This window comes from Aethalodelphis obliquidens, unplaced genomic scaffold (genome assembly GCF_003676395.1).
Source record: "Aethalodelphis obliquidens isolate GAN/ISIS:26980383/991018 unplaced genomic scaffold, ASM367639v1 scaffold66, whole genome shotgun sequence".
Lineage (NCBI taxonomy): Eukaryota > Metazoa > Chordata > Mammalia > Artiodactyla > Delphinidae > Aethalodelphis > Aethalodelphis obliquidens.
In genome coordinates, this window is record NW_020838010.1 from 544541 (window position 1) to 569591 (window position 25051).

General features: G+C 35.2%; 1 protein-coding gene across 1 annotated transcript in view; it reads right to left on the bottom strand.

The window, feature by feature from the left end:
* Nucleotides 1–1827: 1827 nt before the first annotated feature.
* The window catches only part of NUP62CL (nucleoporin 62 C-terminal like), a 69357-nt gene continuing 46133 nt past the window's right edge, over nucleotides 1828–25051 (bottom strand). Inside the window, exons 9-10 of the mRNA XM_027089498.1 lie at nucleotides 21613–21679; nucleotides 1828–2757 (exon numbers count right to left, since the gene is read on the bottom strand). Coding sequence (XP_026945299.1) covers nucleotides 2666–2757; nucleotides 21613–21679 — 159 coding nt within the window. The 3' untranslated portion in view covers nucleotides 1828–2665. The remainder of the gene's footprint in view (nucleotides 2758–21612; nucleotides 21680–25051) is intronic.

Below are 25051 nucleotides of genomic sequence, written 5' to 3' on the forward strand. Positions count from 1 at the left end.
GTCTTTCTGACAATTTAACAAGGTTAGTTTAATTAAGCCAGAAGTTCCTCCTTAACATAGACATATTTTCAGGCTTTGTCCTTTTTAGGTGCTTTGTTCACAGCACACTTCTGATGAATACATTATGAAGCAATTATAATTTCCAGATATGAAAGAAGATGCTAAAACCAAAAATCTTCTCTTGAAGAGGGATAGCATCACTCATCTAATATTAAGAGTAAACAACTGTGCATGTCTTTCAAATCCTCCAAATGAGATAGCATAAATGCTGTCTTTTTCAGAGGACAAAAAAAGTAGATAAGCACTGGGAAAGTGTCAGCATGACAAATTTAAGAATTCTCCTTCAGCTAATATCTTAGTTGGTCTTTAACAATGGCTGTGGGGGAGAGGGGTCTCAAGATTCCAGTACCTAACATAAATGTAGCCTTAAAATTACTTGCAAGAATAGGTTATTTCTGATCTTTTAATTAATATCTGTTCAACAATGCCATGTCTTTTAGACACATGTTAGAACTAGAGTCAGAAGGAACCTTAAAAACGATTTAGTCCAAGGCTCCAAACAGTACACTGAGATCTACCAGTAAACCCACAGTATTACTGCATTGACCTGGAAGTCACTCGCCATTCACATGCCTCTTTTTTATTTTTAGCCTTTTTTTTAAACATCTTTATTGGAGTATAATTGCTTTACAATGGCGTGTTAGTTTCTGCTTTATAACAAAGTGAATCAGTTATACATATACATATGTCCCCATATCTCTTCCCTCTTGCATCTCTCTCCCTCCCACCCTCCCTATCCCACCCCTCTAGGTGGTCACAAAGCACCGAGCTGATCTCCCTGTGCTATGCGGCTGCTTCCCACTAGCTATCTATTTTATGTTTGGTAGTGTATATATGTCCATGCCGCTCTCTCACGTTGTCCCAGTTTACCCTTCCCCCTCCCCATATCTTCAAGTCCATTCTCTAGTAGGTCTGCGTCTTTATTCCCATCCTGCCCCTAGGTTCTTCATAACCATTTTTTTTTTAGATTCCATATATATGTGTTAGCATACGGTATTTGTTGTTCTCTTTTTGACTTACTTTACTCTGTATCACATGCCTCTTTTATGTCCTGGAAAAAAAATATTAGAACTCCCAATGCAAAGTCAATAGGAGTACTGTAGCCTCCTCTTTCTTTATTTTACTGAGGAAGTTTACAGTAAGCAAGTACTGGTAGTGAAAAGATATAAAGGAATCAAAAAACTTGTGAGAAATGAAAACTAGTTTCTTCCAGTTGGGAAAATCTTCATATGGTCCAACTCTTTCATGTTATAGACAAAAGATAATGCTCCAAATGAAATTATCTGTGCAGTTAATTAAGCAGGGACAAGAATAAATCCAGTATTTCCTTCTATATACTATGTTCTCTTTACTGAATGTGGAACTTAACGTATTCACAGACTACAAGAGTTGAATTGCCAAAAACAATAGGGGAAATGTCTTTATCTAGGATAATAATATTGTATTCAAACATTAAAGATTACTCAAGATAATACTCAAAAGCTGTTTACCTACAGAAATCATCCATAAAATTAAATGGTCTCTGTAATTTTGAGAGGTAATGAAAACTTACCTGATTAGAAGCTGCTACTTTGAGAAGTGTGGGTAGGAAAGAAAGAGGCCATGTAAGTTTTGATATTTGGTTTACTCATAAGGTGATGTAAATCACTAATACTCATTTCAAAAATATATTCTTTCCATAATATGTACCCTTCAGGATGTTCATGTTCAGTCACTACAACAGAAATTCAGCTCAGGAATTACAGGCAATTAAGCTTTAGTCACTCAAAAACTTTTAAGTAGTTTATTTTAGTGTTATACTTTTATTTTTCAGAGCTTTGCCTTTATTTATGACTTAGGTAAAACATGAAACACAAGAAATCAGACTGTTTCCAAGCTAAGAACAATGCTTTTTCTTGAAAAACAGATAAACAAATACACAAAACCCACAACTATAAATCATATGCTAAAACCAAGTAAAACACCAGATTATCTGGACATCAAAAATAAACCAATTGCCTGAACCATACCCTTTTTTAAATAACCTAAATCAAGTCCCAAATCCATCCTAACTCTTCCTCCCTTCTCTGAATTTCTATAGCATACTTTCTGTACTTCATAACACACTTCCTTGTATTGTCTATACTGTTTTTTTATACAGACAGGCATTAAGTATATCTCAAAGTAGACAGTAAGTTCTTTTGACGAGAGAAACTTTACAGTAGCTAACACTATACGCTGAATGTTAACAGGCACCCAGTCAAGACTGGTTGGCATCTATTTTTTGGCAAACATTTCTTTATGATCTGGCTGGAGTGAAAAGGACAATGCGTGCTGCCGGTAAGATATGGAATCTAGCAGAGTAAGCCATGAATTGCACACACAGAGTCAACATCAAATAGGCTGCTGTCTAGACAGAAGAGCTGATATAGTTTTGAGTTGCTAATACTAAAAGCCAAACTACAGTATCATTGCCAACAGCACAATATTTAAGTGGGGGAAAAATACATGCAGCCTTTATTGCCACCAAAGATTAAATATTAACTGTAAATACTACTCTAACAAACACCATCAAAATTTGTAGGTAATGTATAATCCAAAAACAGCATGCTGAAGATAGGGTCATTCAATCAAAAGCAATCCTGACATTGCATTCCTGCTCCCTGTAATGACGATGCTCGAAAACTTCTATCTCTTCTACATTCCTTTGCAGCATGCCTATAAGGGGAAAAGGCACACATCATTACTCAGAGGACAAAATATCCCAGGAACATAACTTACATTCTCCCTTCAACCTATGATTGACAAAACTTTACATGTCAATTTTTTTTTTTCCATGCCATGCGCCTTGCAGGATCTTAGTTCCCCGACCAGGGATTGAACCCGTGCCCCCTGCAGTGGAAGTGCGGAGTCTTAACCACTGGATAGCCAGGGGAGTCCCATACATGTCAATTTTAATAGCTTTAAGTATTAGAAAATACAGAGGAAGAGAAAAACATGCCTCTGTCTGGTTGGAAACTATTGCACAAGACTGTTCTTGATTGGCTCTCCCTAGCTTTCAGGGAAGTAACAGTCTACCTGACATTTGTATTTTGTTGAAGAGAAGTGTTAACTGCTTTTTACTCATTACAGCCTAAAGGTGTCATACAGGATAGTCATGAAATTGAATGTGTGGATTTTGGTAGGTCTTTGCTGCCTATAAGCAAAGTAGTACACTGAATATTTTCACATTTCAGTTCCTTTCTAATGATTTATTTAACTTGGTGGTCCTTAATTTGCTCAGGGGCAGAACAACACAAAATACCATTAGTTTCACCATATAGAACAGTAACTTTCTGCAGTAAAAATAAGCTGTTGAAGTAAGTGTGATAATCTGAGTTTTTCTGTTAATGTGCACAAATAAATTTGGTCATTTGTTTTAGTATTCATTAATGCTCACTGGTTGATAAGCAATAACTGGTGCCAAAAATTTACGGAAAACTTCACAAGAGAAAAACTAAAAAATGTGGAACAATATACTTTAATTTTCTTCAGCCAATTGGAAAAGAACCAATGTTTTGCAGTTTTTGAAGTATAATACCTCATTCTATCTTATGACATATAGGCATTCCGTAAGATCACACCTTTTAAGAACAAGTGATTTAAATGATGGTTGTCTACTGAAAGGCTAGGAGAACAGTCTGGGAAAACACAACTCCTTTCTGTTGTAATAACTAACTGCAGGGACCAATTTTTTACCCCTGAATAACATTTTTCAATGTGACAGAAACACAAATGAGCACTACAACAAACCATTAACTTGAGGCCAAAAGTGTCAACATAAGCACAAACTACTTAATTTGCTGATTGATACATATTAAATGCAAAAGAGTACTTTTATAAACATTTTTAAAAATCAATGAAATGTCGAAAAACACAAGTCAGCATTATTAAGAGAGGCTTACCATAAATATTTTGTCATGGTTTCAAATTGAATTCTCAAGACTATCTCTGTATTAACATACTTTACATTTTTCAGGAGTTTCATTCCTTAAGGGCAGAAACTGCACCTAGGCACTTAACTGCCCAGAGTTCTGGTCCCATGATATGCGTCAGTGATTGTCCCTGCAGGCCTATTAAATTATGCATCATACTAGAAGTAAAATGCTAGTAATAGTCAAAATTTGATGGGAACTATGCCATATACATTTGACATTATTAAAAAAGTAATTGTACTGAACAATATGAAAGTGAAATTAATAAAACAACTCCATTCACAGTAGCATAAAAAAGAATTAAAACACTCAGGAATAAACTTAGCAAATGAACTATAAGACTTGTACACTGGAAACTATAAATCATTGCTAAGAGAAACTTAAGAAGATCTAAAAAAATGAAGAGATATTCCATGTTCATGGATTGAAAGACTCAATACTGTTAAGATGTCAATTCTCCACAAATTGATCTACAAATTCAATGCAATGCCTATGAAAATTCCAGAAGGCTACTTTTGTAGATATAGACAAGCTTCAAAATTTACATGGAAAGACAAAGGACCCAGAATAGCCAAAGCAATCTGAAAAAGAATAATAAATTGCAGGAATTACACCACCCAATTTTAAAACACACTACAAAGCTACAGTAATCAAGACAGCATGGTATTAGCATAGGATAGCCATAGAGATCAATGGAACAGAAATGAAGTCCACAAATAAAACTTTATATTTATGGTCAATTCATTTTTAACAAAGGTGCCAAGACAATACAATGGGAGGAAGCATAGTCTTTTTCAGCCAATAATACAGGGACAACTGCATATCTACATGTAACTGAAGTTGACCCCCACCACTAACTATGAACAAAAATCAACTCAAACCTCTGTAATAACCTATATGGGAAAGAATCTGAAAAAGAATAGATATATGCATATGTATAACTAAATCACTTTGCTGTACACCTGAAACTAACACAACATTGTAAATAAAGTATACTCCAATATAAAATAACAATTAAAAAAAATCTCTCAAACACTTAAAAATCCTCAAGAAAATTCTAGCAAACCAAATCCAATAACATATAAAAGGAACTAGAAACCAGGACCAAGTAGAATTTATTCCATAAATGTAAGGTTGAATCAATGTTTAAAAATGTGTCAATGTAATCCACCATATCAACAAGTTAAAGAAGAAAAGTCATATGATTATATCAATTGATGTAGAGAAAGCATTTGACAAAATCCAGTACTCATTAATAATAAAAGTTAATGATAAAAAAAGTCAGGAAAAGAGTGGAATTACCTCAATTTGATAAAAAGCATCTACAAAAAAACCTATACCTAAAATCATACTTCCAGTGAAAGACTAAACTCAGAAGCAAGGCAAAGATGTTTGTTCTCACCACTCTTATTCAACATGGTTCTGAAGTTCTAACCAGTGTAATGTGAGAAAAAGACATAAATAGCATACAGATGGGGAAGGAAAAAACAAAATTGTCCCTTTTTGCAGATGATGTAACTACTTATGTAGAAAATCCCAAGGAATCAAAAACAAAACAAAACCCCAAAATACCAAACTCCTAGAAGTGAGTTCAGCAGGCATACAAGATCAACATATAAAATTGTGTTTTTATGTACTAAAAATGAATATGTGGAAACTAGAATTTAAAACGCAATATCATTTACAATCACTACAAATAAAATGAAATACTTAGGTATAAGTCTGACAAAACCAAAACATATACATGATGTGGGTGCTGAAAATTACAAAATGCTGATGAAAGAACTCAAAGAAGACCTAAATAAATATTGAGACATACTATGTTCATGGATGAGAAGAATCAACACAGTAAAGATGTCAATTTTCCCCCAAATTGATCTATAAATTTAATGTAATTCCTATCAAATCCCAGCAAATTTTCATGGAAATGCAAAGAAATTAAAATAGCTAAAACAACCTTGATGGAGAAAAATAAAGTGGGAGAAATTACTCTCCAAGATATTAAGGCTTACTATACAGCTACATTGATTAAGAAAGTGTGGTATTGGTGGAGCAAAAGAAATATAGATCTACGGAATAGAGATCCCAGAAAACAATTTGATATCCATAGAGGAAAAAAAAAGCTTCATCTAAACCTCACATCTTATACAAAAATTAACTCAAAATGGATCACAGCCTTAAATATAAAATATAAAACAATAAAACTTGTAGGAAAAAACAGAGGAGAAAATTGGGGGTATATAGGACTACACAAAAAGTTCTTAGACTTCACACCAAAAGCATGATCCATAAAAGGAAAAATTGATAAACTGGACTTAATTTTAAAAACTTTTGTCCTGTGAACAACTCTGTTAAGAAGAGACAAGGTACAGAGTAGGAGAAAATATATGCAAACCACATAGCTAGCAAAGGACTAGTATCTAGAATATATAATGAACTCTCAAAACAACAGTAAAAAAAATCTAATTAGAAAATGGACAAAAGGCAAGAACTGACATGTCATCAAAGAGGATATACTCATGACAAATAAGCACATGAAAAGATGTTCCACATCATTAGCCATTAGGAAAATGCAAATTAAAACTTCAGTGATCTCACTACACATCTAGCAGAATGGTTAAAATGAAAAAAAAAGTGAAAATACTAAATGTTGAGGATGCAGACAAATTAGATTACTCATACATTGCTGGTGGGTATGTAAAATGGTACAGTCTCTCTGGAAAACAGTGTAACCGTTTTTAAAATAAAACTAAAGACGCAACTACCATATGACCTAGGAATTGCACTCTTGGGCATCTATCCAAGAGAAATGAAAACTTATGTTCACACAAGACTCTGTACATAAACATTCATAGAAGCTTTACTCATAAGTAGCCAAAAGCTGGAAACATCTAAGATGTACTACAACAGGTAAATGTGTAAACAGACTGTAGTACATCTAAACCATGGAAAACTACTCAGCAACAAAAAGGATCAAACCAATGATACACATAGCAATTTAGATGAATCTCTGGAGAATTATGCTGAGTGAAAAAAAGCCAACCCCTAAAGGTTACATGCTATATGATTTCATCTTATATAGTATTTTGAAATGACAAAATTTTAGAAAGGGAGAATAGATTAGTGGTTGCCAAGAATTAGGAGGCAGGGAGTAGGGGGGATATGGTGGGAGGGAGGTGGGTGTGGCAATAAAAGGGGAATATGAGGAATTCTTGTAGTAATGGAACTATTCTGTATTTTTACAATGGTTGTGGATGTACAAACCTACACATGTGATAAAATTGTATATGACTAAACACACACACACACACACACGCACACACACACACACACACACAAGTAAAACTGTAGAAATCTGAACAAGACAAATTTTATCAATGTTAATACCCCAGTTGCAATACAGTACTACAGTTTTGTAAGATGCTATCACTGGGGAGAACTAGGTAAATTATAAATAGGAACTCTATATTATTTCTTCAGGACCTATATTATTCCTTACACTAAATGTGAATCCACAATTACCTCAATAAAAATTTCAATTAGTATAAAAAACTAACCCACACAAATAAGGTTTTGATTCCCAATTTCTTCTAGAAGTGCTTGCTGAGTATGCACATAATATGACCCCCAATTTATGTGAGGCAAGAGTTTTAACATTTATTCTCACTGCTTAATATGGTTGGCCATCGTTTCAGCTTCCAATATGGGTTTCCTCATTGTTGCATGCCTGCTAAGCCAAAGACAGATTTTAAGGTTTTAGTTACTGTAGAATATACTTCAGTATTAGGTTAGGCTGCTGTTTAAAAGCAGCCCTGGGGCTTCCCTGGTGGCTCAGTGGTTGAGAGTCTGCCTGCCGATGCAGGGGACACGGGTTTGTGCCCTGGTCCGGGAAGATCCCACATGCCGTGGAGCGGCTGGGCCTGTGAGCCATGGCTGTTGAGCCTGCGCATCCAGAGCCTGTGCTCCGCAGCGGGAGAGGCCACAACAGTGAGAGGCCCATGTACCCCCCCCAAAAAAAAAGCAACCCTGAAATCTCAGAAGTTTAACCTAATTAAGGTTTATTTCTCATTCAAAAAGTGGAATAAGGAGGTAGGAAGGGGGAGAGAGGGGAAGGGGGGGAGGAAGAAAGGAAGAGAGGGAAGGAGGGGGAAAAAGAGAGAGAGAGAGAGAGAACACTGTCCTCCCACTTATCATAGGTACTTTTAAGAAGATTCCCAGGTTATTGAAACTAAAGTAACACTCAGAATAAATATACTTGAATTCTTACTGTTAACTGTGATCTGATGGGAAGAACAGTGTTTCTAGAAACATACGAAGCTCTCCACTCTGCCATGAGAATTCTCATCCTGATCTCACCACTGATACATTAAGGTGGTGTTGGGGGAGACCTTCAAGATGGTGGAAGAGTAAGACATGGAGATCACCTTCCTCCCCAAAAATACATCAAACATACATCTACATGTGGAACAATGCCTACACAACACCTACTGAACATTGGCAGAAGACCACAGACTTCCCAAAAGGCAAGAAAATTCCCACGTACCTGGCCATGTGGCTGACAGGGTCTCGGTGCTCTGGCCTGGTGTCAGGCCTGAGCCTATGAGGTGGGAGAGCCGAGTTCAGGACACTGGACCATCAGAGACCTCCTGGCCCCATGTAATATCAGTCAGCAAGAGCTCTCCCAGAGAACTCCGCTTCAACGCTAAGACTCAGCTCCACCCAACAGCCAGCAAGCTCCAGTGCTTGATGCCCCATGCCAAACAACTAGCAAAGGAGGAACACAGCCCCACCCATTAACAGAGAGGCTGCCTAAAATCATACTAAGTTCACAGATACCCTAAAACACATCACTGGACACATCCCTGCCCACCAGAAAGACAAGATCCAGCGTCATCCACCAGAACACAGGCACCAGTCCCCTCTACCAGGAAGCCTACACAACCCACTGAACCAACCTTACCCGCTGGGGTCAGACACCAAAAACAACAGGAAATACTAACCTGCACCCTGAGAAAAGGAGACCCCAAACACAGAAAGATAAGCAAAATGAGAAGACAGAGAAATATGCAGCAGATGAGGGAGCAAGGTAAAAACCCACCAGACCAAACAAATGAAGAGGAAATAGGCAGTCTACCTGAAAAAGAATTCAGAGTAATGACAGTAAAGATGATCCAAAGTCTTGTAAAAAGAATGGAGAAAATACAAGAAACATTTAACAAGGACCTAGAATAACTAAAGACCAAACAAACAAGGATGAACAACACAATAAATGAAATTAAAAATTCTCTAGAAGGAATCAATAGCAGAATAACTGAGGCAGAAGAACAGATACGTGACCAGGAAGAAAAAGAGTGGAAATAACTACCGCAGAGCAGAATAAAGAAAAAAGAATGGAAAAGAATTGAGGGCACTCTCTGAGACCGCTGGGACAACAGTAAATGCACCACCATTCTAATTATAGGGGTCCCAGAAGAAGAAGAGAAATAGAAAGGGTCTGAGAAAGTATTTGAAGAGATTATAGTTGAAAACTTCCTTAATATGGGAAAGGAAATAGTCAATCAAGTCCAGGAAGTGCAGAGAGTTCTGTACAGGATAAATCCAAGGAGAAACACTCCAAGACACATATTATTCAAACCATCAAATTAAATACAAATTAAATACAAAGAAAAAATATTAAAAGCAGGAAGGGAAAAGCAACAAACAACATACAACGGAATCCCCATAAGGTTAACAGCTAAGCAGAAACTCTGCAAGCCAGAAGGGAGTGGCAGGACATATTTAAAGTGAAGAAAGGGAAAAACCCACAAGCAAGATTACTCTACCCAGCAAGGATCTCATTCAGATTCGACAAAGAAATTAAAACCTTTACAGACAAGCAAAAGCTAAGAGAATTCAGCACCACCAAACCAGCTTTACAACAAATGCTAAAGGAACTCCTCTAGGCAGGAAACACAAGAGAAGGAAAAGACCTACAGTAACAAACCCAAAACAATTGGGAACTGGTAATAGGAACATACATATCAATAATTACCTTAAAAGTAAATGGATTAAATGCTCCAACCAAAAGACAAGGACTGGCTGAATGGATATAACAACAAGACCCATATATATGCTGTCTACAAGAGACCCACTTCAGACTTAGGGACACATACAGACTTAAAGTGAGGGGATGGAAAGAGATATTCCATGCAAATGGAAATCAAAAGAAAGCTGGGGTAGCAATTCTCATATCAGACAAAATAGACTTTAAAATAAAGACTATTACAAGAGATAAAGAAGGACACTATATAATGATCAAGGGATCGATCCAAGAAGAAGATAGAACAATTGTAAATATTTATGCACCCAGCATAGGAGCACCTCAACATATAAGGCAAATGCTAAGAGCCTTAAAAGGGGAAATCGACAGTAACACAATCATAGTAGGGGACTTTAACACCCCACTTTCACCAATGGACAGATCAACCAAAATGAAAATAAATAAGGAAACACAAACTTTAAATGATACATTAAACAGGGTGGACTTAACTGATATTTATAGCACATGCCATCCTAAAACAACAGAATATACTTTCTTCTAAAGTGCTCATGGAACATTCTCCAGGATAGAACATATCTTGGGTCACAAATCAAGCCTTAGAAAATTTAAGAAAATTGAAATCGTATCAAGTATCATTCTGACCACAATGCTATGAGACTACATATCAATGACAGGAAAAAAATGTAAAAAATACAAACCCATGGAGGCTAAACAATAAGCTACTAAATAGCCAAGAGATCACTGAAGAAATCAAAGAGGAAATCAAAAAAATACCTAGAAAGAAATGACAATGGAGACATGACAACACACAACCGATGGGATGCAGCAAAAGTATTTCTAAGAAGGAAGTTTATAGCAATACAATCCTACCTCAAGAGACAAGAAACATCTCAAATAAACAACCTAACCTTACATCTAAAGCAATTAGAGAAAGAAGAAAGAAAAAAACCCCAAAGTTAGCAGAAGGAAAGAAACCGTAAAGATCAGATCAGAAATAAATGAAAAGGAAATGAAGGAAACAATAGCAAAGATCAATAAAACTAAAGCTGGTTCTCTGAGATGATAAACAAAATTGATAAGTCATTAGCCAGACTCATCAAGGAAAAAAGGGAGAAGACTCAAATCAGTAGAATTAGAAGTGAAAAAGGAGAAGTAACAGTTAACACTGCAGAAATACGAAGGACCATGAGAGATTACTACAAGCAACTCTATGCCAATAAAATGGACAACCTGGAAGAAATGGACAAACTGTTATAAAAGCACAACCTTCTGAGGCTGAACCAGGAAGAAATAGAAAATATAAAAAGACCAATCACAAGCACTGAAACTGAGACCGTGATTAAAAATATTCCAACAAACAAAAGCCCAGGATCAAATGGCTAAACAGGCAAATTCTATTAAATATTTAGAGAAGAGCTAACACCTATCCTTCTCAAACTCTTCCAAAATATACCAGAGGAAGGAACACTCCCAAAGACATTTGACAAGGCCACCATCACCCTGATACCAAAACAAGACAAAGATGTCACAAAGAAAGAAAACTACAGGCCAATATCACTGATGAACACAGATGCAAAAATCCTCAACAAAATACTAGCAAACAGAATCCAAGAGCACATTGAAAGGATCATACACCATGATCAAGTGGGATTTATCCCAGGAATGCAAGGATTCTTCAATATATGCAAGTGAATCAATGTGATACACCATATTAACAAATCGAAGGGTAAAAACCATATGATAATCTCTATAGATGCAGAAAAAGCTTTCGACAAAATTCAACACCTATTCGTGATAAAAGCTCTCCAGAAAGTAGGCATAGAGGGAACTTACCTCAACAAAATAAAGGCCATATATGACAAACCCACAGCCAACATTGTTCTCAGTGGTGAAAAACTGAAACCATTTCCACTAAGATCAGGAACAAGACAAGGTTGCCCACTCTCACCACTCTTATTCAATATAGTTTTGGAAGTTTTAGCCACAACAATCAGAGAAGAAAAAGAAATAAAAGGAATCCAAATTGGAAAAGAAGAAGTAAAACTGTCACTGTTTGCAGATGACATGACACTATATAGAGAGAATCCTAAAGATGCTACCAGAAAACTACTAGAGCTAATCAATGAATTTGGTAAAGTAGCAGGATACAAAATTAATGCACTGAAATCTCTTGCATTCCTATATACTAATGATGAAAAATCTGAAAGAGAAATTAAGGAAACACTCCCATTTACCATTGCAACCAGAAGAATAAAATACCTAGGAATAAACTTACCTAAGGAGACAAAAGACCTGGATGCAGAAAACTATAAGACACTGATGAAAGAAATTAAAAATGATACAAACAGATGGAGAGATATATCATGCTCTTGGATTGGAAAAACCAGCATTGTGAAAATGACTATACCACCCAAAGCAATCTACAGATTCAGTGCAATCCCTATCAAACTACCAATGGCATTTTTCACAGAGCTAGAAGAAAAAATTTTACAATTTGTATGGAAACACAGAAGACCCATAATAGCCAAAGCAATCTTGAGAAAGGAAAATGGAGCTGGAGGAATCAGACTCCTGGACTTCGGACTATACTACAAAGCTACAGTCATCAAGACATTATGGTACTGGCACAGAAACAGAAATATATATCAATGGGACAGGATAGAAAGCCCAGAGATAAACCCACGCACCTATGGTCACCTTGTCTTTGATAAAGGAAGCAAGAATATACAATGGAGAAAAGACAGCCCCTTCAATAAGTGGTGCTGGGAAAACTGGACAGCTACATGTAAAAGAATGAATTTAGAACACTTCCTCACACCATACACAAAAGTAAACTCAAAATGGATTAAAGACCTAAATGTAAGGCCAGGCACTATGAAACTCTTAGAGAAAAACTTAGACAGAACACTCTATCACATAAATCACAGCAAGATCCTTTTTGACCCACCTCCTAGAGAAATGTAAATAAAAACAAAAACAAATGGGACCTAATGAAACTTCAACGCTTTTGCACAGCAAAGGAAACCATAAACAAGACGAAAAGACAACCCTCAGAATGGGAGAAAATAGTTGCAAATGAAGCCACTGACAAAGGATTAATCTCCAAAATTTACAAGCAGCTCATGCAGCTCAATAACAAAAAAACAAACAACCCAATCCAAAAATGTGCAGAAGATCTAAATAGACATTTCTCCAAAGAAGATACACAGATTGCTAACAAACACATGAAAGGATGCTCAACATTAGTAATCATTAGAGAAACGCAAATCAAAATTACAATGATAAAAAAAAAAACCACAATGAGGTATCACCTCACACCAGTCAGAATGGCCATCATCAAAAAAATCTACAAACAATAAATGCTGGAGAGGGTGTGGAGAAAAGGAAACCCTCTTGCACTGTTGGTGGGAATGTAAATTGATACAGCCACTATGGAGAACGGTACAGAGGTTCCTTAAAAAACTAAAAATAGAACTACCATATGACCCAGCAATCCCACTACTGGGCATATACCTTGAGAAAACCATAATTTAAAAAGAGTCATGCACTCCAATGTTCACTGCAGCACTATTTACAATAGCCAGGACATGGAAGCAACCTAAATGTCCATCAACAGATGAATGGTAAAGAAGATGTGGCACATATATACAATGGAATATTACTCAGCCATAAAAAGAAATGAAATTGAGTTATTTGTAGTGAGGTGGATGGACCTAGAGTCTGTCATACAGAGTGAACTAAGTCAGAAAGAGAAAAACAAATACCGTATGCCAACACATATATATGGAATCTAAAAACAAAATGGTTCTGATGAACCTAGGGGCAGGACAGGAATAAAGACCCAGACGTAGAGAATGGACTTGAGGACATGTGGAGGGGGAAGGGTAAGCTGGGACAAAGTGAGAGAGTGGCATGGACGTATATACACTGCCAAATGTAAAATAGGTAGCTAGTGGGAAGCAGCTGCACAGCACAGGGAGATCAGCTCGTTGCTTTGTGGCCACCTAGAGGGGTGGGATGGGAAGGGTCGGAGGGAGATGCAAGAGGGAGGAGATATGGGGATATATGTATACATACAGCTGATTCACTTTGTTATACAGCAGAAACTAACACAACTTTGCAAAGCAATTTTACTCCAATAAAGATGTTTAAAAAAAAAGTTGGTGATGACAAGACACTCTTCTTGTATATAGCACTACCCTTCACACAAAATTAATAAAAAATACATTTAAAGGAAAGGAATAAAAATAAAAGATGGTGAAGGTATTGTGAGTTCTTGGAGGCATGGGCAGGAGGGGGACAAGATAGTAGAATTATTGCATTTGAAGTCGTTCTCAGGCAGTCATCCTGTTGAAATGTTACTTACTGTTCAAGTCTTATTTCAAATTCTAGCTCTTCTAGGGAACCAACTAAAGATAGGTTTCTCTTTCTTTACTGCTCCCTACACATGCACTTTGAACCTTTTCGAGGCAGAGGTGCATGCCACTGATGTTTACACCTCCTACGCTGATTAACACAGCACCTTGGCACATAGTAGGTGCTTTGTATCGAGAGTCACTACTCTCTGGTTTTGACCTGTATCTAAAATAACACTTTCCATTATACGGCACTTGAGTTTTCAAAATGTCTATGCATATTACCTTATTTGATTCCCACAATATCCTAGGATGAAGAGAATAACTAAAAACTCAAGAAGGTTCAGTGGCTTTCCAAAGGCCAAAACTAATGAAAATTGACACTAGGACTCATATCTTCAGACTCCCATCTAAGAGCGCTTTTTCTGTTACAGTGCATCTGTTTGTCAAATGCTGGGAAATTTTTAAATAAAAAGTACTATCTGGCACCACATCATAACACTGTTTGTTGTCCCTTCAAACACTGAAGTGCTCAAAATAAGACAGGCCTATCTGAATCCCAACTGGGGAGATTTCATTGGTGAAATACTATCAGGCCACTTTATCTATGAGGTAGCCACAGAGCGTGGGCCCCAAAACTGCGTTATAGCAAGGCTTCAGTATATTTATAGTTTTTAGTCGCTAACAGGAAGAAAATTGCTTTGGAGAAAAATCTGTATACCTCACAAACAATATAAATTCTGCTATTTGGGAGTGATTTAAATCATGTTACATATAATTCATCTGGGGAGACTCTCCAGCTTGAGGAAATTCACTTGGGCACAAAATGTACATAAGGAGGATTAGTGAGAAATCTAATTTTGCAGATGTATTGAGTGTATTTCAAATCTGGATTTACATATAGAAAGGAAGTTTGGGAAGAGGAGCTCTGAGAATGTTAACCATCACGCACTCTTTCCTAACAGAAGCCGAAGTCTTGATCATTTTTAATCTCAGTATCCTAATCTAACCTACAAGAAATTCTTTAGAATTAAGGAACAATGGTGTGATAATAAATCTATTTTGTCTGTAAAGAGGAGCAGAGATGAGCAGGTAGCTCATTAAACAATGAAAAGAAATAAAATACCTTTCAGTTAACTGCAATGGGAAGAAGCAAGTAAGTACCTGTCTCTGTTGAGCTTAACAGACCTTTAAAGTGAGTCTTTGTGTTGTTACCACATCTCTGACAGATCAAGAGCCTCTCAAGTATCTAAAGTGGAACATTATACTCCAGAACATAAGAGATGACCTCATCGATCAACCAATGTCACCAAGATTTCCCAAAGAACTTCAGAAAAAGAAGAGGTAAAAGAAACCAGCTTAATCAGTAAATCAGATTCTATTATAAAAGATGAACTAGGAAGAAGACACTTTGATTGGAATCCAAAGGCATCTTTTGGCATGTCGGCATTAGATACTCTTCAGATATGAGAGGGCTGAAAGTAATTAATAAAAAAATTTTTTAAAGCATTTCTTATCTGGACCAAAGCTTCTTAAAAAATACAGCATGGTAACTATAGTTAATAATACTGTATTGCATACTTGAAGGTTGCTAAGAGAGTAGATCTTAAAAGTTCTCACTGCAAGAAAAACAATTTTTTTTTCTATCTATGTAAGGTGATGGATGTTGACTAGGCTTATTGTGGTGATGGTTTGGCAATGTATACAAATATTGAATCATGCTGTGCACCTGAAACTAATATAATGCTATATGTCAAATATACCTCAATTTTTTAAAAAAAGATAACAACATGCCCGGCCCTGAAAAATCTAATTTAAAATAATCCCGCAAACAATAAATATTAACATTGGGTGAAAATGAAGTATGATTATGACGTATCACAAAAAGCTGCTTCTCTAAAATGATTCTGAAGGCGTTTTATGCAAGGTGGTAGAGTCACGCTAGACGACTAAGTATGTTTTATGCCAAAAGTAAATAAGGTGTTCACAGACCACTGCTAATAGAACTATATTGTAGAAATACCGCAAAATTCCTTATGGCATTTTTAGTTACTCTGAAGATTCTTCTCCTTCTGCCATAAATAGCAGTCTAAATGTTGTGAGCAGCTATTAAATAATTATGGGGCTCTAACCCATAGGAGACTGCAATGATTATGGATGAAATACATTTTAGTCATGAAGCTTTGGGACACTTCATGAAAGAAACAAATGCCATGAAAATACTCAAGGAACTTTCAAATAACGACTTGCATAAGATTTTCCACTGCCCACCCCTTTATTATGGTGTTTGATAAATATTAACGGACATGACAAGGTTTGGTATATGAAGAAACAAAAAACGCCTACCCTTCAGTCCTACCTCCCTCCTCTAAAAGAAGTAGCTCCATATATTTAAAATGAATAACAAATTGGCTCAGATTGACTTTCAACTCTGTCATAAGTGGTCCCAGCAGAGCTGGAGTTGCTGCAGTTTCAATGACTGCCGACTGAGAAGACAGATGTGTGACTGCAGCGTTGCCATCAAGCCAACCTCGAAATAATGCCGTAAATTTGTATAAAGAGAAAGACAAGAGAGGGAACTAGTATTTGACTATAGTTACTATTAACTCTCAATTAGCTATATTAATCATGAGGAAAAGAAGCAAAGAAAATGTTAAAAAATGGATAAGTATCAAATTTTAAAACTGGTCAACAGCAGTACATGTTCAGACACTCCCTTAATTCAATACCCTTAAACTTATCTCTTCCTAGTTTGGTTCCATCAGTCAGTTCTATATGGGTTAGAGGAAGAAAGGGGCCTGGTTCTCTGCTTACTCATAGATATTGAAAAGTTGATTGGACAGTGTAATATTTTAACATATAAACTGTAGTGTATGATTTTCAAATCACTTTTAAAGATAAGCTGATTTTTAAGTTAAGTACATAGCATAACAGTTATGTTTTATAGCAGAAAAAAATTTGTACTGTCATTAAAGATATCAAATCATAAAAATATTTCCCAGAAACCTTCCAAGATAGAGATTTTGGCTTTAAAACCATTTTTATTTAAAACAAACCTCACTGTTAGAGATTTCTCTTTAATTAAAAAAATTACATTATTTCTATTGTTAAAATAACACATGTATTAGTTTTTTTATAACTATTATTTGGATGTGAATAAAGAGACTCATTAAGAAGTTTAACCTTAAAACTTCTCAGTCCACAGACCATTTCAGCAGACATGACCCCTTAATTATTAAAAAGTAAAATAAACCAACAACAAAAAAACCCTTCTCTTAGCATGATTAAATCCTGCCACTCTCCATTCCTTGATCATGTCTTTTCCTGATATGAAAAGGAAAGGTTCCTTGTGGGAACAGCAAAAAAGGAGCCCACAGTATCAAGAATCACCAGGCTTTTTTCCATTATCATGGCTTCCCCATCTAATTTGGGAACCTGTATGAGCTCTCATTGCCCCTCCATCTCAACTCAAATTTTAGCAGAAAAGTACCTCCAAGTAATCATTACTCTCCATTGTCTTACCCTTTTTACCCTGTGTTGACTGAAACTTTACTCAGACACCTAGAACTTACATCCTACTCAAGTACTACCATTATCATACTTTGAAAACCCATGTCCTCTACTGTTAGGTAAATGATTAAGATTTGTTTTTATATCCAGTGATGCCTACATTAGAATTGTTTTAAGAGCATACCAGTAGAAAGAATACTGTTCTGATAATTAGGAAATTTAGATTCTGGTCCTAGCTCTGCCACTAATTAACTGTGTGTTCTTAGGGAAGTCATTTAACTTCTCTGAACCACAGTTTCTTCATTTACATAATAAAGTAAGTTCTTTGTAGCACTAACAACCTTAATTTTATCAGTAGGAAAACACTGGCTGAGAGCCTTGAGATTTCATTTATGACAAAGAGGATCTCAGCCAAGAGAAAAAAAAATCACTATAATCTTTCTTTACCTAATTACATTTTGACATCCCCCCCAACTCTATCCAAGAAGCATCGCTCATTGTAGGAAAATATGCAACAGAGAGGAATACAACTGAGTCAAACTTTGTATGATCTCATTCCTCAGTGTTTTCTAGCCACTGACATTCTCCCACATCTCAGCTGTTCTTAACAACTTCTCTAGGTAAGTGGTTTTCAATGATAATCTATGCGGAACTGCTTTCTCTAGACTCATTTAATAGCTACCTTTTGAACCATATGACCATTCTTGTCCTTCTCCCTACCCCGCCCCTCCTATGTACAGTAAACTCTGACAACCAGTTCTGCTTCTGTCATTTACTGAGCACCAACCATGAGCCAGGCACTGCTCAAGGAAAGTTCGATTTTGCTTCCTTTAATCCTTACAAAAGCCCTAAAAGGTAAATATTGGTCCTCATTTTTAAAATAAGGATACAGACTCAGAGAGATTAAGTAACAGTTGAGCTCACACAACTATTAAGTAGTAATACCTTGACTTGAATCCATATCTGTCTGACTCAGAAACCTCTCCCTCTCAGGTAATTAATACTAAAGCAATATAGAATTTAACTTCCCTCTGATGATTCAAAACACAGTTTAGAAAGCAATAGAACACAGGAAAGAAAGAAGTAAAGATGGATGATGATGATATAGGTATGTTTGGAAGGGAAAGAAGCAAAGGAAGTTCATGGTTGATGACCTCTATTAATGTAGAGAATGAGGAATCTATAAAGCCAAACAAGATTTGTATTATTTTCATACTACATCTTTAAAAGTAGTAACTCTGATTGGCTAACTAGCCCCCATTTGTCTCAATTACTGAGGTCTCAATATATTCCATATTTAGGCAAAAGTCTATAAAAATCACTTTCTACCAATTTTTATTTTAAATCTATTAAAAAGTTGAGAGAATAGTAAAAGTCACAAACTTATATACCCTTTCCCTGGATTAACCCACTGTTACCATTTTGCCACAAATCGCTCCATCTTTTTCTCTCCACAAATGATTTTGGTTGAACCACTTGAAACAGAACTAGAGATATGACACTTCTCTAAATAACGTAGCATGCAGCTTCTAAGAATAAAAATATTTTCCTACATAACCACAGTAAGACATATAAGAAAATAAAAAATTCCTTAATATTTTATGTGTAGTCCAAATTCAATTTCCCCAATTGTTCTAAATAATGTCTTCTTGGCTTTAATCCAGTATCTAATCAAAGTTAATATGGTAGACTTGATTGTTATATTTCTTTTAATCTACAAAATCCTCTCAATTTTTTTGTTTTGAATTTTTTGGTTTCCCATGACTGATTTTTCAAGAGTCCAAGCCAATTATCTTTCAGAATGTCTCATGCATAGACTGATTATTTTCTTGTGACTTGATTCAGTTAAACATTTTTGGTAAGAACACTACATTTTCTTCCAGAATGTCTCACACATAGAATGTCTGATTATTTTCTTATTATTAGACTCAGGTCAAACATTTTTAAAAAGAATACTACATATGGGATATTGTGCACTTCTCATGTCAGATCAAGAGGCAAACAATGTCATTATCCCACTATTGGTGATATTAGATTTGATCACTTGATTGAAGTGGTACTTGTCAGCACTGTTGCAAAGGTACATTTGCTCCTTTGTAATTTTTAAGTAATGTGTAGAGTAATATTTTTGAGACTATGCAAATATCCTGTTCCCCAACAATTTTAAATTCAATGGTTTTAGCATCCCTTGATGACCCTTGCCTGAATCATTCAATCATTGAGCTGGGGCTACAACATGGTGGCTTTCTCATTAAATTGTACAATTAAAATGAGTGTATATAAATTAAATTAAAATGAGGTATATAAATTATACCTAAATAAAATTTTAAAAATAATTCAGTAACTTGCAATTTATATTTGGTTCATTTCCTGCTAGTATATTTTTTCTGCCAAGAAATGACTGACAGTTGAAACATTTTATAAATGAGGCCGAGTACTCAAGATCAGGGAAAGCTTAATAAATGTATTCTGTTGAAAGTGTTTTTAATGGTGGTTCTCTAATCCTATCATTCCTTCTATAATTATTAGCTGCCATGGGTCTATAAAGACTTTTCCCTGTACCTTCCATTTCTCTTTCTCTCTCTCTCTCTCTCTGTCTCTCTCTTTTTTTTTTTTTTTTGGAGTATCACTGTGGACTCATGAGTTTTTCTCCCTCCATGTGTTATAATCCATCACTGTCATTATTCTTTTTGATGCTGAAACCTGATTTGGCCAGTAGAAGCCCATTAAAGCACAATCTTGTATCCTGATATAATCTCATAAGTCGTTGAACAATCTTTGTTTTCTGGCATGAAAAGTGCCAAACTCACCCTGTACTTTCCCTGCCTGAGACCTGAGATCAGATATTTCTCCAAGGTTCCTTTTAATCGTAATGGTATTTAGAAACCAAGATCTAGGTGTTAGATGTGCTCACTGCTATCAGGATATGTCATTGCTTCTTGGCCCCTTCCATGTACAGAAAAAGGAAATAGGAATTCATACTGATGTTTGCAATTCAAATTTATAATAAAAATATGAAAGGAAGAAAAATATATCTCTTTTATCTTTCAATGAAAATCTTGGTTTCTATTATCAATATACTTGTGCATTTGCTTTCTACTATAATATATATAATGGTAGTAATATTATACCACATGCATATATAATACATAGTATAATTCTGAAACTAATGATAAGCTTACTAAGATAGCTTAAGATTTCTTTGCAGTTCTTTTTATCATTAAGATTACATCCTACCAAGGATGCATCATCAAGAACACTATGTACAAAAGTTATCTGAGCTGCACGTTTATGTTATAGATTAGTTACACAGATTTATTTGTTTTCATTTTGTATTCAATTTTAGCATTTGTCTTTCTTCCCATTATTTTTGGCTTAATTTAAATTTTTGAGTATTTAAACTTTTATATGGTCCAGAAGTCAAAATTGTATAAATAACAGAAGCACTGTTTCTATCCCTATCTCCTCCACCTCATTCCTAAACATCCCCTATTTTCATCAGTTTCTAGTTTATCCTTCCTGTGTTTCATTTTATAAAAATAAGCAATTACGGTTCTTCAGAATTAATATAGACATACCATGTGTTAATACCCCTACAACTGAGCTCTTATTTGAGTGTGGTCATGGTGCACAAAACCTGACTTGTATCACATTTTCTACTTACAGATAACTTGGGGTACAAATAAACTCCCACCTGAAGTCTGATGAATCCATTGTAGAAAGTCCATATGAGCATTCAGAATTTTGCAGATCTGCTGGAGCTAAAAACACACACAGGATTTTTAGATTATGATTTTTCTGATATGGTAAATTAAAAAAAACATAAAAAATTGAAATTAGGAAGTTATTTTCATTTCTTCTGGTAAGAAATTGACTGAGAATGTGCTAAATATTAATTGCATGGGTTTTTTTGCTTTTTTGTATTTGTAATGTTCATTACATCTATATATTAGTTCAATCTATTTTGTAACTGTCAAGAATTCAACTTCTATAATTCAATAAAACACTGACTTCTATAGTACAAAAATAAGTAAAGAACATTAAGAGACATTTGACAGGACAAGAACTTCATATAATAATTTTTAAAATATTACCTTTTTAAAAAAGGTAATCAACTTTTTTATTGAGGTATAACTGACATATGTAACATTATATTAGTTTCAGGTGTATACAGTAATGATTTGATATTCATATATATTGTGAAATGATCACCACATTAAGTCTAGTTAACATCCACCATACAGTTACAAAAAAAGTTTTTTTTTATGATGAGGACTTTTCCAATCTATTCTTTTATCAATTTTCAAATATATAATACAGTATTATTATTAACTATAGCCACCATGACTTATTTATTTTATAACTAGAAGTTTGTACTTTTTGACCCCCTTCAGCCATTTTGCCCACCACCTACCTCCAGCCGCTGGCAACCACCAATCTGTTCTGTGTATCTATGAGCTTGGTTTAGTTTTAGTTTTTGTTCTCAAATTCCATATTTAAGTGAGATCATATGGTATTTGTCTTTCTCTATCTGACTTATTTTACTTGGCATAATGCCCTCAAGGTCCATCCATGTTGTCACAAGTGGCAAGATTTCTAAATAGCAATTTTTAATAAACGGTAATACTCAGTTGTCAAGTGTGTGGGGGAAATAGGTACATTCATATACAGCCTATGGTAATATAAATTGACCCAGCCCTTCAAAATGTAAATTTTTGCAATATATACCAAAGTCTTAAAACATTCGTACCTTTTAACTCAGTATATTCTACTTCTAGAAATCTATCCAGAGGAAGTAATGAAACCTAAACACACAACTGGTCATTACAGGTTAATTTCACAGTGGTAAAAATTTGAAACAATATCTCCATCTATAAAAAATGATTAAATATATTATGGTAAAGTCATCTCTAATGAAATGTTATAGAGTCATTAAAACCATATTTTCAAAGAATGGTTAAAATTTTGGGAAAATACTATGAAAGAATATTAAATGAAGACAGAATCCAAAACTTTATATAGGTATGTTTCCGAAGCTATTTAAAAGAAAATAAGTATTTTTACCAGCATAGCAAAAATACTTGGAAGAAATACACTAATATATCAGCATAGTACTGGTAACACAGGTGTTTTACTTTTCTTTACAGATTTCCATATTTCCCGAGCTTAATACATGGAATAAGCATATGCATTAACTTTGTAACAAAAATACTAATCCTTTTAAAAATGTTAGAACACTTTTGACAAATACTCTGGCAAAGTCCAGGACAATACTGAAAACAAGAAGAAATGAAAATGTTACCACACTTAAACAGTATGTAATAAAAACAGCAAATTCAGTGTATCTTAATATAACAAACAGAAATATAATTTGTAGTTGGAACAATGAATTTTTATAAAAATATGAGGCTGAATATCATATACCATAATATGAACTTGCTTAATAAAAATTTTAGAAATTAGGTGGTCTTTCCTATCTCCCCTCAAAAATGGTGAAAATAAACAGGTAAGTCTCATCATCGTGAATACTGTTGAACATACTTGGTATTTTTCTACCCTGGTGTATGGTCCACAATAACAAAGCTCTGTTGATCTGGTTACACTTAATTATCTACAAGAATATTATTGTTCAACAAATGTTTTCTCTGCTTCCTGTCCAATGATTTATGCTATCTGAGAAAAGAGATGAATTGTTGCTGATCTCTTGCTTCTTTTGTCCTGCTATCAAGAAGCAATTATCCTTTAATTCACTCATCTTAAACATCTCAATCACCCTTGCCAGTAAAAACAAAAAACAAAAGACTCAAATCATTTACTCCCCACTACTAAAATAAAATAAAACAATCCAAGGCTAAGCAGAGAAAAAGGATAAGGATGGGATTACAGTCTCCTTTTACTTACTCTGTTCAGAACACTCATTTTATATTAATTCAACACAGAGAGATTAGACATCAACTCTGCTTCATGTCTAAGTATGCATGTATTTATCTATGCATCAAAGTTCTATGACAACAAAACAATTTTGAATTTTAGAATCACAATGGTGATCTAATCTTTCACTAAAAAGAAAACCTATATTGTCAACTCCTGCATCTGCATGAACACAGGAAGATGGTAGCATGTATAATCCCAGACTAATTTATATTTGTAATTATTCAATTTTAGATTCACGCAAAGTAGGGAGGGAATGGCATAATTTTTATAGCTGGAGGAGACTTCAAGATCATTTAGTCCGCCCTTGACATTCTGCAAAAGGAGCTAAGACCCAGAGAGATTAAGTGACTTGAATAAAATTCTAGTGCTTTCTCAACTATACCATGCTCTCTTTCTAATTAAAAAAGCTAGTAATATGTATATAGATAAAGAACTGTCTATGTATAATTGACAAAGAGCTCACTAAAGAATAATTACTACTTACAGATAGGTCACTCATCCTCGCCTATCCAGCTCCTGGCTCCACTCCTAATTATAATCAACTGATAGAAAGTACAATGGAAGCTCCCACAAGGGGAGATTCCTCTAACCGTCACTGTCATGGGGTGGGAGAGGGGAAAGGGAGGACTCCATTTAGCAGCTAAGACAATAGGGAAAGGTTGAGGAAATAAGCTCTTTAATTAGAGTATAGAAAAACGAAAATAAACCAGTCCTTCCTTACCTCCAAATTAACTCAAAAATCTCAACTCTCTAATTGGAGTCTCTGCTGTATTTTCTCATGTTACAATAAATTTACATTATGAGTTAACTAGGATTCTACAAGGCAGGTGGAAACCTAATAAGCATACTTAACAAATATCTATGGAAAAATATATTTTTAAGTCTTATAGTTGACTTATCAAACTTTTGAGATATATCCTAATTATAAGTTAAGGATTGCCTGGATATACCTAACAGACTCAAACATGTATATACATACAGATATATGTATATATACACACTTACAGTTATATGAATATATAGATTAATATGTAAAAGGAAGGATAAACTAGCTAACGAGTAAGTGAACAGAAAAATAAGAACAAGGACAGGGCTTCCCTGGTGGTGCAGTGGTTGGGAGTCCGCCTGCCGATGCAGGGGACACGGGTTCGTGCCCCGGTCCGGGAAGATCCCACATGCCGCAGAGCGGCTGGGCTCGT